A 17,110-nucleotide genomic window follows, 5' to 3' on the forward strand; every position below is an offset into this window, starting at 1 on the left:
ACCTGCCTGACTCTATGTGTGTCAGAGTTTGTCCCCCATCAGATTTAACGGTACAATTAACTTCGACATAACCAGCACACTTCTGGAACCATAGGACACTACACTTAGTTCAGTGCAAATGAGCGCTGCGAATTCAACCAATTTGTGAAGCAGTTTGCTCTTCGTGCCCACAGGGCTAGAACAACAGTAAATTGATTGATTCGTGCACTTGTGGAGCATTTTTTGGCACATGCTGTAAACTGTCAAGGCCTGTGCAAAAGTTGCAGGAACCACAACCTGTTGCCTGGCATGCATGATTCATGATCGTGTGTCCATAATTTTTTTCTCCGTGTTTTTTCACCCTATGCCACCACACCCATCTTTTCTTGTTTAGTTTTTTGTTCATGTAAGAACCTGTCAATGTTGTTTCCTGTGCTTCCTCGTTTTCTATGGCAGTAACTGGCATGAAGTCTCGCTCGCCTAGGTTTAAGTCCCGATGACTTGATACAGCTGCGTAGACAATTCAATCACAGTGTATGGACTCTCTAGCATACAAAATTAAGGGGAACATCATTTAGTTTTGGTTTTTTTGTACGAAGGACTAGCTCTGAGTGATGAAATTTCATTTTGGTACCAAACAACTGATCATACCTGACAAGTTGTTTCCAATGACTACATATTCTTGTATATCAAAAGTTCACACAACCGCCACATGCCTCAAGGAACTTTACAGAAGGCTTTATTTTTTATTTATTTCGTTTATTTATTTACAATACATCACAGAAAGAGAGAAGTGGGTAAAAGGAAGGCAGGAATGTTGATCAGTCAAGAGTCTGGTCAGCTACCCTACGCTGGAGGAAGGGAGGAGGGGAAGAGAGAGAAGGGAGAGAGAGAGGGTAAATAGATGTGCATGGACAGTTATTGAGTCAGAGACGCTCGTGCAAACAAGATGTTCTCAGAAAGCACTGAAGTGCCTTCTGAGCCGATGATCGGTGGGGACGGTGCTCTACTACAGCCTGTTCACTCAGAGGACGATCATCTAGTTTCCTCAATGTGTTGGACAAAGATTGCCTTTGTGCTTGAAATTGAAGACCGTGGCACAATGAGTGGCCAATGTTCACCTCGCATCCGCAAACATCACCATGCAGGACTCTCAGTCATTCTAATTAGTGTGCTGAGTAAGCTTTCGTGAAGGAAACTGTCAGATATTACTGGCACTGAAGAGACGCTTCGCGTCGGTGCAGTCTGGCGGGAGGTCTGAGTTGCAGTGTAGGGTTTAGTCTGTGCAGTCTGATGCGCCTTGTATGTGCGGTATTCCACTCTGCTAAGGAGAGCATGTGTGCTAGGATGCGACGTTGTCTCGCCGCGTCGGTCCTTCGGAAAGGAATGGGGACACAGCGGTCTTCTGTGTTGTATGTCCGAGCTGCCTTATCTATGTCATCATTTCCTATGATACCGCAGTGACCTAGTATCAATTGAAATAAGATATCATGGCCTTTTTCGCTCAAGTGGTGGACAACTTCCACGATTTCATACATGAGCTCATCGTGAGTTCCACGTCGGAGAAACGACTGCACACATTACAAGGCCGACCTTGAATCACAGAAGAATCATTACTTGGTGGGACAGAGAGCTATAAACAGAGTTATATCAGCAGACAACAAATAAAAGCACCGGAGTGTTATCAGTGTACTATACAGATCTAGGCGGTATATAATACATGAGAATGTGGAATCCTTAAACAATTTTAATATGTCTGCCCAGTTGCTCACGAAACTGGTTACAGTCAGTGGTCGTGACGATGGCTTCGGAAAGATCATTCCAAAGTTCAATGGCGCTTGGTAGTGCAGATGAATTAAAAGCTTTAGTGCTTCCAGGAATGTGTTTTATGCTCATGTTATTATGTAGACGCCGTGATGTGCACATGGGAGGGTGAATTGGTAAGTGACGAGACGGTAGCATGTGAAAGAATTTATACAATAGACATAAAAGTGAAACAGAGTGATGTGTATCCAACGGCTAGAGGTCAAGTTCTTGTTTAAGGTTAGTAACACAGAAATGGCGGTTGTAGTTAGATTATATAAACTGAGTGGCCCCATTCCAATTTGGATAGATTCTATTTTCTTAACAGGTACTTCTGACGAGGAGACTAGCCTGCTGCAGCAAATTCTCGCTGCGGGCAAACGAAAGTTATATAGGCTAATTTGCGTACACATGAGTTAGAATTATCCAAAATATGATGCAAATAGGGAAGCATTTAGATGCCTTAGCGCAAATGGTACTTATGTGCTCCTTCCAGGAGAAGGTATGAGTTATCCTAGGAAGGTGTATGAGGAAGCACGACGTAACATTATATTATTTCTAGGATAAGGGATTCTAGATGTAGAGTGATTACGACTGAACGAAACTGTCTTGCTTTCAGTTAAAGATCATTAGCCATGTATCACACCAGGAGTTAATAGCGTTAGAATTGTTTCGAAGGGTAACATGCTGATTAGATTTTTTGATAACCTGGTAGACAATGCATTCATCGGCAAAAAACATTATACTGGAAGGTATGTTAGTGCTAATGTCATTAATGTAAATTAAAAATAGCAAGGGGCCCAGGACACTACCCTGTGGTACACCAGATATTAATTACGTCGCTGAGGGAAGAAGAGACAGTATTTGCGACTGTGAATTGAAGGCGACAAGATAAGAAGTTTGTAATCCATAACCAAGTTAAACTGTAAACTCCAAGGGCAGATAATTTTGCAATAAGACGGCAATGCGCTAGACGGTCAAACGCTTTAGAGTAGTCTAGAAAAATGCGGTCAGTTGAAGGTTATCATCCATGCTACAATGTAGATCTGTGATTAATTCAAGTATTTGTGTTTCGCATGTTAAAATTTTCCGAATCCATGCTGGATAGTGAAAAAGAAATTGCTAGACTCAAGGTGGTTGTAAAGGTGTGATGAAATAATGTGTTCGAGAAGTTTGCAGCCGATACACGTCTGCAAAATGGGATGGTAGTTTTCAGCTGCCTGTCGACTTCAAATTTTAAATATGGGAATACCCTTAGCGATCTTACAGTCGGCTCGTATATGTCCGGAGGTTAATGATTGGTTAAATAAGTGGAATAATATTTGACCTCAAATGTAAGGGATATTTTTCAGTATTTTAGGTTTTATGTTATCAACGCCAGTAGGTGTAGATAGCCTTGAGGTTATAAGTCACACACATTATGCCTTCCAGCAAGACTGCAATCGGCTCTATAAAACGAAGGTCCGCTTTGGGAGCTGATGGCACATTGGACTAATCTGCTCGAGTGAAAACAGATGAAAAGAAATCATTGAGTTCTGATGCATATTCTTGATCAGAAAGTCATTTAGGTCATCGCGTTCTAAAGAAACATCACAGCCCACGTCATTGGGATCAATCGTTCTTCAAAACTTTTTAGGGTTAGACTTCAAAAGAAAAGGCAGCTCATGCGAGCAGTATTTATTTCTAGCTGTTTTTATAGCCTTACAATGTGCTTTTAAATATTCTTTGTATTTTGCCCAAGAGGACAGTGTTTGGAGGTGTTCTGCGCAGTTGTAAATAAGTTTCTTTCTATTTCTTAATTGTTGGAGTGTTTCAATAAGCAATGGGTTTGCTTTATCATGACTCATTTTACTTAAGGGAAGATAGTTGTCCACCAGAACCGAATTTTTGTCTTTCAAAAGAATCCAGTAGCCATGTACAGAGCGAAATGAAAAAAAGTACCGAAATGTCTGATTGAAAAAAACCTCCAACTCAGCATTTATTTCAATAAAGTTGGCCTTGTTATGACGAATATTTTTATCTAATTCCATAAAGGTAAGTGGGACGTTAACTTGCAACGGTAACATATTATGATAACGAAAGCCATTGATATGTGAAATCGAATCAGGATCATAATTTAATAGGATATCCAGGATGTTAGAACCACGAGTGGGTTGGCTAGCGACTTGAAACAAATTGTAATCCAAAGTTAGGATGACGAAATATTTCGCAGCGTAGCGAGAGGATGACAAGAGGTCGGAAAATGCTCGGAATATGTTCGCTGTCAGGTGACCTGAATTGTTGGTGTCAGACAGTGTAAGTGAAAGGCAGCGCACTAGCTTGAAACTGCTACAATGATGTGGTCCTCACCGCATGAATTGCCGCGATGGCCAATTTTCTCGGAAACCATAGTAGTAGTCAGAAGAATGGCAGAGTCAGAATGTCATTTATGAAAGCTCCATCGAACTGCTGCAGGCTATTTTCCGGCAGGCTGGCCTGGCACTGTTGGTCACATTTTGATGCTGAGCTAGTTCGACGTCATCTTTTCATTGCATTTTTCTTCGTTCTACATTGCTCCTTCTTTATTATTTGGATAGCGACGCAGGCTTTCATAGAAGCCATTGCTTCAATAGGTGTTTCCTAGGAATAGGAATGTTGGGTGTCTATATCTGCTTCACACTCAGAAATATACTTATCTGACGTTTTGTCAGCTGGCCTACATGACACATTTTGATTCAGACACTTATAATTGAAAGGCAGTGCTTTGGGTACTTGGTGGAGAAACTTCAAAGTAATTTTTTCTATGAAACTTTGCTGAAGATCGCTGTTCCTGGTGTCTTATCATTTGTATGAACCTGAGGCATTTGACAGACACTCGTGTTTTGTACTTGTGCTTGTGTCTACCATGGCAATCAAACTAGTTAATTCATTTGCTTTGGACAATTCAGCCAAACATAATCAAACCCTTCGTCAAACAAACCTTCACTTTGGTACTTAGCTCTCCCTGTGACTACACTAGTGCAGAAGTGTGTACCAATGACATAATCCTTGTTGATTGGGAATACAGTGCGTTAAGAAGCACTTCTGTGGCAAACAGATTGAGCATACATAATGAGAATGTTAGCATTTATGCTGATGGACACATTAAGCATTTCGTAATTATTATAAGCTTTCTGGATCTTCCTCTATTTTTAGCTTGAACAGTGGAGGACCTGAATTGCCCTTATTTAGGTGAGGTAATGAGATGTTGAGTATTAATCTGGCAGCTTTTCTCTTGTTATTTGCAGCTGCTTTCCCTTTGATTAGGTGATGAATGTAAGTAATATGTATGAAGTAACACTGATTTCTTACACCTCAATTGAAATAATAAGCTTCTATCTGTGTTAAGTGTCATTCCACAGCACCATTCAACCGTATTAAGCTACTGCATAGGTTCGTTTCAAGCGTGTTGAATATACTTTGAATTTATTGTTACCGCCTCCTTTTTACTTCTTTTCCAGAAATGTATTAGAGATGTAGGCTCAGTATTTATGTGTGCTGCGTTGGGGCCAAGGCCACAAAGCGACACGTATTAATTTTGTGCATGCCTCCTCAGGCAGATGGCATGAAGCAACTGCCTGCTGACATAGGTAGCTTCGTCGCTATACGTGGTTAAGTACGTATAGAAGCGATCAACAAAGAAATATGCCTCAGTTTCGTATGTCGCTCCGTTGTCTTGTTTAACTCGTAGCTTCTCGGCAGCGTAGCTCGGCTAGTCCTAACATATCAGGTTGCCGGCATCGTTCCCTGCTCGGCAAAGCACAGTCTGCAGTGAACGGTTCACCAGCAATGGATGCGTTTGGAGTGACTGCACAAAACACCTATATAAACTGGAAACAGTTTATATAGGTGACAGTTATAGCTATATTCAACAGAATATTCGAGTTCACTCTACAGCAAACTGATGCATAAAGTAGTTTGTTTCAGTCTTCTGCTGCTCGAAACGCCACCTGCTTTCGGTAGGAAAGGTTTCATGGCGGCTTCCTGTTTGACTTTTGAAGTTGAAGTAGCTCAGGCTCGAAGCTTTCTTGTGCTGTTATTCATAATGCAGTGCTATTAAATGTATATGTGTCTACGATACGAGTATTTTGGGAACCTCTAGAAAATTTCGCCTCGATACTAGCGCGAATCTTCGCATACGCGTCATACCGAGAGGTAACCGAACAGTCACCGTACCTTGCACCAACTTGCCGCGACCTTCGTGACAAGACAAGTATTTATTGTTAAACTTAATTGACATGCTTCATCAGTATACGGCAGCATATGACCATTATTGTCCTTCCTTTAGGTCATGACGAAAAGTGAAATTTAAATCAGTGTTATTGCTTCAGGTCTCAGTTGATTTCGGTTCGCATCGTCCGTTAGGTACTAAGCATGTTGGCTTGCTTTGATTGTCTGAGAAAATTGTCACCATCTAGCACACACCTCGCCATCGGAGAAGCCTACAGGTGCGTGTGCTCTTTTCGCTGCTTGTTGAAAGTCCGCATCAGGTACGCACAAAACATTTATCAGCAAAGTATTCGTGCACATGCGCGTGGACTTGGTAGTGTCGACGTAGTTTTTGTAGTATGCCACTATTCGCTGGATAGTAGAAGCTTGATGCAAAAGCACAGTAAGATGCCCAGTAATTCTATGGCACAGTCACGCAGCAGGTATGGTTGCGTTTTCGTTTGCAGTCGGCAAAGGGTTCTCGTTGTCAAACTAAAATGGTATTTGTGGATACTCACCTCTTTTAAAATCAGTAAGATGTATGTAGTCATGCTTTCGACCAGTACTTCTGTAATGATAGTACATGTGGACAAAATGGATGTATATCGGTAGCAGAACTCACACTTGACGTTCTAGCTTTAAGGGCAAGGACTGTTGACCAACAACCACTTCCATAGTTCTTAGGATTTCTGGAAGGGTGTGCATGTGTGAGCATAATTATTTCACACAAACCATCACTGAATGGCTGGTGTCTGTGGGCTATCACGTCTGCTGGAGTATCATTGTTCACATCGCATAAGAAATAAAAAAAAGCCACAGGCAAGACCAAGCAACCTATTATGTTTGAGCCTTTTTTTTCTTCTCAGTTCTAAACATAGAAAAGCTGTCTTTCAATGCTAGAAAACTGAACTGCACATTTTTATTTTAACCTTTGCCTGCTCTATGAGCTATGGACAATTTTTACTGGTTTTCATTGCCCCAACAGGAAGTGTGTTTAAGACCTAGCAACAGTAAAGCACTGCGCTTCACAGAGGACCCAGACGTTGAGCAATGACACACTTACGTGCTTGATGTCTGTATGTTACTACGCTGCCTTACTTCCCAGAGCACATAGAGAAACTTTTCAGCATCACTGCTGTTGTCATTATAACAAAAACTAGGGAATAGACCTGGTGAAATAAAAAAAAAATGATTGTTAGTAACGATGAGCAATGTGTCAAGGGCTGCAGAGGAAACAATAATGTGCCAGGACAGTTTGTTCTGAATACGGTATGTATGCAATGTTATCAAAGTTCAGAGGATAGTAGCCTCCAAATAATTGGTAAGTTTTGAGTAATTCATTCCTCAACTACTTTCATAGGAGGGTAATGGGTAAATGTAGTCAATGAAGCTGTTGTGCGAGGTAATTTTAATCGGTAACTGCCGTGGTGGCTTAACGGCTATGGTGTTGCGTTGCTAAGCACGAGGTCGTGGCGGCTGCATTTTGATGGGGGTAAAACGCAGAAGCGCCCGTGTCCCGTGCATTCGGGGCATGCTAAGGATCCCCAGGAGGTCAAAGTGAATCCGCAGTTCCACACTACGGCGTGCCTCATAATATGATCATGATTTTGGCACGTGAAACCGCAGAATTCAATTATTTGTAATGGTTACATTTTTTTCTGTGACATGCACAAGTCGGCATATAGCCCTGTGAGTTAAGGGGCACTGAAACGCTTTTTGAAGCTAATAAGAAACATTGTCAATCTGGTAGCGAGACTCCGGAGTAAATGTGAGCCAAATATTATTGCACTGCATGCAGAAGGGAAGTTGCAATCTCATGTCCAAAATAGTAAAAAAATTGCCTGCTCTCACTTCTGCAATATTGTCATGCATTGTCATCGCAAGTAGCTGCACCAGCAGTTATTGGCTGATTTCGTAATAGCGAGAGCATTCTCAGTAATACAATTGTTGCTTATTTGAGTTAAACATGAAAAATATTTGTCTGTAATTTCAAAAAGATAGAACAGCCAGTTCATCTTTGCACAGTCAATATGCACACGACAGTTTTATCTTTATGTGTCAGCTGCATGTGGCATTTGAGATGAAAAGCGTAGCATAGATGCTGCAGCCGCCATGAGCCGTCTCGCCACCGTGACATTCAACCTTTGGGAGTGGCATTGCTGTCTTGCACCACCTTTCTGTCTCCCTCGTGCAGCTTCCCGCATGCTAGTGTAAATACAAGGATAGAACAAGTCACTCATTGAACCGATAACCATGTCTATATTCAGTTGTGCTTGAAGGACACGAAAAGTTTTTGTGGCAGGAGGTTTATGAGGTGACTCAATTTAATAATTGTGTCATTGTATGATTTGTTACAAAAGCGTTTTAGGGCCTCTTTGAACACGGTCTGGTCAGAACCGGGTCGATGGACAATGCTGTCGTCAAGATACAAGCCAATTATTTTTACATTGCATGCAGCAGGAAACCTGGAAACTCACGTAATCATTTGCTCTATCCGGTAGCTTTGCAAGCCCCCTGCTCTGTTTCTATTCTATTTACGTGGTTGAAAATTTTCCCTTATATGACTCTACTGCAGCCTTGTGGCCTACTGCAGAACTGATTTGCCATATTGTATGTGCCTGTACACGAATCTGTCGATTCATTAGGCCGTGCTCTGTAATTTGCTGCCCTCCTGGTTAGTTTGGATGGTAGAGCGACCACCCTGGAAAGCGTTGGTTCCAAGTTCAAACCCAGGACCAGCATGCATCTGTCTTCTACTATGAAGCATTCTTTTTAGGGAAACCTGTACGAGTTTCCCTTTTTGCTAGATTTTTATCGAGTGCATAGCAATTTCTCCCTGGCGTGAATTACTTGCGAGTGCAAGCTCACACATCTTCACGCCCTTCCGGATCATCTATAAAGAACTGTCTCTTTGAAAGGGAATGCGTAGGGTCTGCTTCAAATGTTACGAACATGGCAACACGAACAGATGCAATAGATTAAATGGTGTTGACTAAATACACAAGATCTCTGCGTAGTGCCTGGTGCTCTCTCGGGACAAAAGATGCTTTACCGGCAGACGTGCAGATGTGGAGCACTAGTCACACTTCGCCGTTTTCTGAAGGCCAAGGCGCTAGCCACTAAATCAGCGTTACCCGAGAATATTAGTCAAGCAATTACGTTGGTACCTTCGGCTGTCCGACCACGCAGAGCTTGCAAGCTGGCCGTCTGGAGAGCCCATTAGATGATTAACGGGGCTCGTGTTGAGGACTTCTGTGGGAACTGCATAGGCTTGAGGATCTCAAATTGCCGCGTGGTTGCATCGAATGACGGGGCGGTTTTACAACGTTAAAGGCGGAGTTTGGTGGAATAGTGCGACGTCATGGGCGGGATGTTACAAATGGATCAGTAGTTGTGATTGACCAAGAAGAAGAACAGTGGATGCCCTCGATGAGTGCAAGGAAGAAATGAACACGATAAAAAGTAGAGCTGGACTATTGTGCGAGAGACTTGGACAAGGGGAGCAGAAGGACACGTAGTCGGCTAGAGCCCTTCTTGTGAATCATGTAAATTTGTACGTAAACCCTTTTTTTCATCTGTGGGGCGCCGCTCTCGACCTCACTTTCACCTGGCATGTGACACGGCATCAACCATGGCACCTTTGTGGCCGCTCGGACCTCCCGACTTCACACAACAGTGTACAGCACTGATGTATTCCCTGATACTTCAAAATAATATTTACTCCGACTTGACATCTATCCATTTCGTAGATTTCCTTTTGTACTAAAAACTGCATTCTTCGTTCTTTAGAGACTTCTGCATTGACAGGCTAGCTTTCTATTTGGCGAGGCTTGTAACAATTGAGCAGGCCCTACTTATACCTATTCAAAGAGGCAAGGTTTGTCAAACATAAAAGGTTCCTGAAATAGTTTTTGGCCTATAAATAGACAGCATATCACCTGGAGTGCTTTCTCACAAACATTTTGTGGCAGTGCATTATAATAAAATAACTACAAAAAATTTGCCCTACTCTTAAGCCATGGCATTCCCCTTCCAGTTTTGTACTTTGAGGCCATGGCCATCATGCGGTTGATCTGAACTTTGTGTCCCGGCATCTATCTCCCTCGCACATTTAATTTCGTTAGTGTGGTGATGGCGACCTCAACAAGTTCACAGGATTCACTCACATTTCCCACAACGTGCAGTCGCTGCAGCTTACTCCCTGCACGTCTCTGCAATGCAACAAGACGAGCACAGCACAGTGCTGGTACCATTCACGTGTTTGCTACAAAAAAGATGTGTATTACTACACCTATTTTTCATGTGAGAACCCCTTCCCATTACTTTCACATAAAACAGTCGAATTCATCAGCTGTTTCCGTTCCCGCGCGAGTCTCCTGAAGTGTGCGGTACTCTGAACGAAACAATGAGCAATGCGTCGGCACAATGTAATGCTTTGTGATGAAAGTTATCCGAGAAGACACCTCACTTTCAAACGTATCCCCCTGCCACTATCACAATTTCATATGCTAACTTCGCAAAGAGCGCAGCAAACTCACCTCAGACTCGGCTTCCTGGCTACCCATTCTGGCGATTCTGTGCTACTAGCTCTGCTAGGGACGAACGGAGCACAACGTTCTCCCTTGTTGTACCTAGGCGAAGACAAATGTCAAGGTCCGAAAGTCCCCACATTTCCTTCTCGCAGCCAGTGCTCCTCACGCATGCGCAGAAAGAGCGCTTAAATCCAATTTTAATGTGCTCGTGCAGACGACAGGCACGAGTACGTGCCCTGGCGCCACTCATGCGGCGCACCTATAGTCCGCCCTCGGGGCTAATAACTCCCTATTGAGCCGCGATCGTCAGTTAACCTTGCGCCCAGTTCCGAAATACGCGGCTGCTATTGGATCCCAGCACCTCCCTTCCACCTCCCTCTCTCCCATTCACCACGGCCTTTCGCAAGACGGAAGACGGCACGCTTGCTCTCCGCCTTACCTCGCGCGCTCCAGAGTGAGCCGCGATCGTTGGCTGCCCTGGCGTGCTTTTACTCGCACATACAGCACACGCCACGTCGATGGTAATATCGGCCTTGGATTTTATACGGAACATCACGGCTGCCACAAAAAAGCGCCTGGATTGTTCACATAAGTGCTATCGCAATAAAACAGCACTAAAACTGAAGTCGAAAGGGTGACAAAAGCAGAAATGAGAATGTTCATTTAGAATAAAATAAACTCTTGCCACGAAATGTCTAAGCAGATGGCTCTTGATGAACTGGCAAAATGAAATGAATGCCCAAGGAAACAAATGTAGTAAGGCCATTATAAATTAATTTGCAGTAACAATATTGTAAAATCAGATTCTGCGGAATATTTGGGGGAAATCATTAGTGAATATGAACCATGATCAAAAGCCATGTGGTGATGAGTGCTATATATGCGTTTTTTATTCCTCCAGGTGATTTCACCTACTGCCACCTGGGAGATGAAGATTCGCATAAAAGATAACATTATCTACTCGCCCTACCCAAGCTCTGAAGTTCCATTGTGCTCTTTTTACACTCTCGCAAGGGAAAGGCTGCTTGTGGATCCCGATAAGATTGCTCTTGTAAGCACAGCGCTTTCTATTTTTTATATTATCGAGTAATATCTGGAGTTTGTTCCTCTGAATGGCTTTGTGTACGTTTATAATGAAATGGAAACGCTGGTAAGCTAATGCGATATTGCGGTATTCCAAGGCAAATTCAAAAGAAGATGGACGGTAGGATTACTCACAAGCGGAGCTAGCAAAATTTCGTCAGCAGACGTGATTTTACCAGATTACCCCATCCAGTTAACTTGATTCGTCTTTCTAAGTGCGGCAATGTGAGAACCTGTTTATTACCTTCGTTGAAAGCAAGGAAGGGTGATGGAAAAGCACGGTTCCACACGCCAACCCTAGGATAGGCATAGGTTCTGAGACTGGAAACAGACCTTGAATGACGCATCTTCAGGGTTCGCATTCCGCGCAGACTCTTCAGAGCAATGACGAAAGAACGTGGCAGAAAGCTACCTGCTGAAGACAAAGGTTATAAAAGAACGAAACGTCCTTTAGCCCATGCAGCAGAGACCAGTTAAGAAGCACGAACGAAGGGAGATGCGAGAGAAGTGAAATTGAGGGAAAGTAACTGACATTGCTGATATTGTCAACGTCTAGTCTACATGTGTCTAGATTATTGGTTTCCTCGGGTGTTTTTTTTTTACACATACCGTTTCTAAGCTTACGAAAATTCCTTTCTTCGAGCAGCTGGTCCTGCGGCTCAATGATTACTTTAAAGATAGTTTGGAAATGCTTCTCGTGCAGAAATTGCAATAGTGGCTTAGCAAACTCATCGTCTTTCAGCCAACTTCCAGAAGTATGCGCTTGACCCATTCTTGGCGTAGTATCTCCAAGTATCCTCTATCGAGTCAGCCTATTTTTGGGGCAGAGACAGAAGAGGTGGTGAATACTTGCTCATACTTGTTCTCAGGGGACCTGGAAAACCAACTACGTCTCAGGCGTTTGACGCATAAAAACAGGGTGAAACGGCTATTCCGTAAATATTTTCAAAACACACAATCAACCTACAAAGAAATGTGCTGCACGTAACGAATAACATGGCCCACATTCTCCCTAAATTTCAAATTGCTGCCGTTATTAAGGCATCGGGGAAACATCTGTTAGCATTCAATATATCGCCTTGAGAAAGGGAGAGAACGACGGTTTCCCAACTTTTATTTAACACATAATGAAGTCACGCAGTTAACTCATTCCTGTACCTTGTCCGGACAATTCATGTTCATGAATCTCATTTCTTCGCAATGGAAGCTCGGAATTTCTTTCCCTCACGACACAGTGAAAACTCGCACATAAGGTTTAAGAAGGAAAACAAACGCGATCCATCTTTTTGCGGTCATGCGCGAACGCAACTGCGACGCTGCGTTCGAGCGCGGCCGTGCTTCTGGTCGGCACGCTCCGACAGTGCCGGCCGGCGCCTCCGGCGCGCGCGGCCGTGGCGCTCAGAAGAAGGCAACGGTGGCACCACCTGGAATTTCCATGAACAATGCTTCAGCGCGGAGCCGTCGTTGGACCCACTCTCCCCATATAGTACTCTCTACTTAAGGCCGATTCACACGGCGCGATTTTTACTGAGCGACACAGCGAATTCCGTCGCTCAGCGACCGCCGCGGAGTCGTGGACTTTCCGCGACCGGAGTCCAACAAGTTGGTCGCCCCGTCGCTGAGTCGCAGCGACGTGGGAGTGGCAATGTGTGTGACGAAAGAAATCGCCGTTAAAATCGGCGCTTTTCTGTTTTACCACGCGTTGGTAGCTCTGTGGAGCAATGCCGCGCGCCAACTGTTATGTTTTAATAGGGCGTACCCACCGAGCTTCATAAAAAATATTTTTCTTCTTCCGTTAGCACAATTCGTTCAAAAGGACAAGCTGCACGCTATCCAGGCCGGGAGCAGACGCCGCCTCAACATGAGGCACGTACCCACTTGATCGCCACGGTGGTCAACCTATTCATCGGTACAAATTTTGCCAGCTGCTTATACATGCGCTCGCAATAGTTGCTTGTTCTTCTGCAAAAGCAAATACTCCTCCAGGAAAACGTTGTGGATTCCATAGTAACAACGAAACTAGAGTATACTAAACGGAACCACCCCACCATAGCCGCAGAAGCCGCACGTTCATAGTTGGGGTATTATGCAGTGCCTCACTCACCACATCTGCAAGCTGTCATAAAGTCTCAACATTTAAACTTTTAACTTTTAAACGTTAAAAAATGATGTACTTATTCTATTATCGAATAATAATAGGAACACTCGAATATTTCACTAGTTTCCATGTTGTTTTTATTTAACGATGCAGGCCTGGATACTTCGTGAGCAGGGGGCAACCTTGCGCATCGCGGCGACTGAAATCGCGCTGCCGCAAACGCATGGGTTAGCTGTCAGCGAAAATCGCTCTGCGACGCACGCGGCAGAACGATTTTTTTCGCCCCAATCGCGCCATGTGAAGCAAACTTTATACACGGCCCGTTTGGGGGGACCACACGGGGGGCCTGACTGGCCGCATCCGCCATCTAGTGGCACGCCGACGCTGTCAAACGGCGTCTGCTTGTAGAACGCCGAGCTGCTGCGTTATTTTATCGGTGCGTTCCTCTCACTGAGCAATGGAAATTGCTCAGTGAGAGTAAAGTGAGACGGTAAAGCACTGGCCGAGTTGTATCAAGCGGCGGCGAAGCTGATGCGATTGCATGCCGCAAAGGATCTGGTCTTGAACCATGAGGTCGGTAGCGGTGCCAAACTTGCAAGAGTTGGCGAGCCGTTGAACACTTTGAATGAATTCCGTAGTCGGCTCCTTAGGGCTTTGTACTCTGCGTTTGAAGTGGATGCGACTGCAAAATTAGTTTTCTTCACGAAAGTGCTTGTCGAGCACTTGAAGCGCCGCTTTGTATACGTCAATTTCCTTTGAGTACTCTGTCCCTTCGTCGGCTTCGGTGTGCGTCTCACCCTCGATGAGGTTGTAGTAAACGTTGACGCCTTCCACCCCCAGCGCGTTGAGAAGGAGCGCTTTCTTGTGGCCAGGCGTAGCGGTCTTGGCGGTGGCGTCGACATAGGCCTTCAAAACGCATCGCCATTTGAGCCCAGGAATAGCCGGTACGCCGGGAGATGACACGAAGGGTGGGGGTGCGGGGGTTGCCGTGTTTGAAGCAGTAGCAGGCAGGGCCGAAGGGTGTGGAAAACAGCAAAGATGGCGCAGTAGCGTCGAAGGTCAAGCAGATGACGTCATAGTAGCGTTAAAAAAAGCAGGATGTGCCGAAATGCTGCTTGCAAGGAGGGCAGTCGAAGTGGAAGATGTAGTAGAGAATGTAGTTGGGAGGCGTAACTCACATGTAGGAGGGATGCACGGGGATTATCCTCGTCGCCAATGTTATGTCGGGAATGGCGGCGGAGCGCGTTACGCAGCTGCAACGCTAGTAGCATCGGGTCCGGCGTCCGCGCCCGCAGAATGGGAGAAAGGTAGATTCGGCAATTTTTCTGAGCAGAAAGGCAGTAGTTGAAGATGTGTAGCCCGCACGGAAAGTTAATCCTCGTCGCCAATGTTATGTCGGCGTGGCCGCGAAAAACGTCACGCCGGCAACTTGGAATGTTATGTCGGGGTGGCCGCCAAGAAGGCCACGCAGGGCACGTTGGGCACGCCGGGACAGAGGCCTAAAGAGTGGCGCAGACGCAGATGGGGACCGAGGCTCAGAGTGTTTATTGAAGCGCGGCGTCTTAAATAGGCACAGCGTCGCTATCACAGAGCCCTCTGAGGGCGAGTAAGTTTCGGTCTCGAAACCGAAACCCCTATGTAACAATAATTTCGCCTCGGCAATAGGTATAAAGAACTAACGTATGAAAAAGAGAAAAAAAATTCGAAAGAAAATCGGCGGTAGTGAATTTCGAACCTACGACCCCACCCTGATGCAGAGTGTCTTATCCACTGGGCTAAACCAGTGCCCAGATAGCATATTTATGCACTGTCCTTTATGATATCATGCAACGTGGACCGAAGTTTCCATTGCCATGCCCGGCGTGACAAAAGCGGTGACGTTAAAATTTCCACGGCTTGTTCGCGAGCGTCCCCATTATATTGTTGTGTCCAAGCGCGTAAAAGGGACGCGGATCTCAAGAAGAGAAGGGAAGAGGAGAACGAGGATTGTGCAGTGGCCATTCCAGCTTTTCGTAACCTGCTGTTCCTGCTCTCGCAGGCCTAAATAAACCCCTTTTCCCCGTGCTTGTAACAAATTGGTGGACGGTGCGGGGTACAGCTCGTAACCACGGAGCCTACGCTGCTACAACTTCGCCGAAGCCGTCGAATTGCCGGACTTCCGCCACCCCTACCTGACATGCCTGAATACGCCTGCCACATTCCCGACGGATCTGACGCAGCTTCAAGGCCAGCTCCTGGTGTTCCGTGTCAATAGAGCCGTGTGCCACTAACTTTCGGAGGAAGAGCCGGAGTAGATGTCGACGAGTGGCTCACGAGCTACCGAAGGGTGAGCCGGTCTAACGGTGTCGGAACTCGACCGCACTGTTGTCCAATGTTGTGTTTTCCCTTAGCGACACAGCGCTCGTCTGGTATGAGAATCACGAAGACACGCCCACTTCATTGGAGCTTTTCGTCGAGCAGCTCAGAGCGTGTTTCGGACACTCTAGTACAAAAATGAAACGCACTGAACAGACGCTTTAGCAAAGAGCGCAGATCCCCGTTGATGCCTGTACGGCTTATGTTGAAGAAGTGCTGAAACTGTGTAAAATAACCAACTCTCAAATGTCTGAAGATGACAAGGTTCGACATTTGTTCAATGGAGTAGCCGACGACGTCTACAGTTTTTTGATCGGCAAGGAAAGCTTGTATTCCGTGCCTGACGTCATTCGCCACTGCAGGACCTTTGAGACGCTCAAGATGCGACAGATAATACCGAAGTTTGGTCGCCTAGCTAATCTCACAACGGTGGCAAGTGTAGAGCCGAGCTCGTGTGTTCACCTTCCATCAAATATGGCAGATTGTTTGCGGAGAGTTGCTCCATCGGGAAGAGAGGTACCATTGCACACCCGGCATCACTGGTGCGTACTCACAACACGAGATGAGAAACACGGCCGTTTCGACCGCATGGTAATCGACGGTTCACTCAGTGACCGTTGAGTATAGGTCTACCCCACAAATGAGAGGGACCATGAGCTATCAAGATCATAACCACGACCAACGCCCTCACCGCACGCACGCCTCCCGGAGGTCGGTGCCTAGCCATGATGAATGTGACCCACCTGCTGACTATGCAGTCGACAGAAACATGTGTGACTACATGGTGGAACATAAAAATTTGCGGCATCTGCCGGTGTTTTCCAATGTAGTGTCGCGGGCCACATAGCGAGGTTTCGCAATCGTCACCCAACAATGTGGAATAGTCAATCCGGCTCTTCAACAAGGACCACACCTCCTGTGAGGACAACTCAACAGCCGTACACCCCCTCTTGGTCAGCTGGCGTCTTTCCCGGCAACGATTACTGGCAGAGAAGCTTTCGGAGCCGCTCGCCGGCATCTGACAGGAGCTTGA

The 17,110-nt window shown here is 45.3% G+C and overlaps 1 protein-coding gene across 1 annotated transcript in view; it reads left to right on the forward strand.

The window, feature by feature from the left end:
- LOC142578119 (uncharacterized) overlaps positions 1–17,110 on the forward strand; it is a 186,120-nt gene that overhangs the window by 52,892 nt on the left and 116,118 nt on the right. The window contains exon 2 of the mRNA XM_075687527.1: positions 11,443–11,592. Coding sequence (XP_075543642.1) covers positions 11,470–11,592 — 123 coding nt within the window. The 5' untranslated portion in view covers positions 11,443–11,469. The remainder of the gene's footprint in view (positions 1–11,442; positions 11,593–17,110) is intronic.

The sequence above is a fragment of the Dermacentor variabilis genome, chromosome 4, assembly GCF_050947875.1.
Source record: "Dermacentor variabilis isolate Ectoservices chromosome 4, ASM5094787v1, whole genome shotgun sequence".
Taxonomy (NCBI): Eukaryota; Metazoa; Arthropoda; class Arachnida; order Ixodida; family Ixodidae; genus Dermacentor; species Dermacentor variabilis.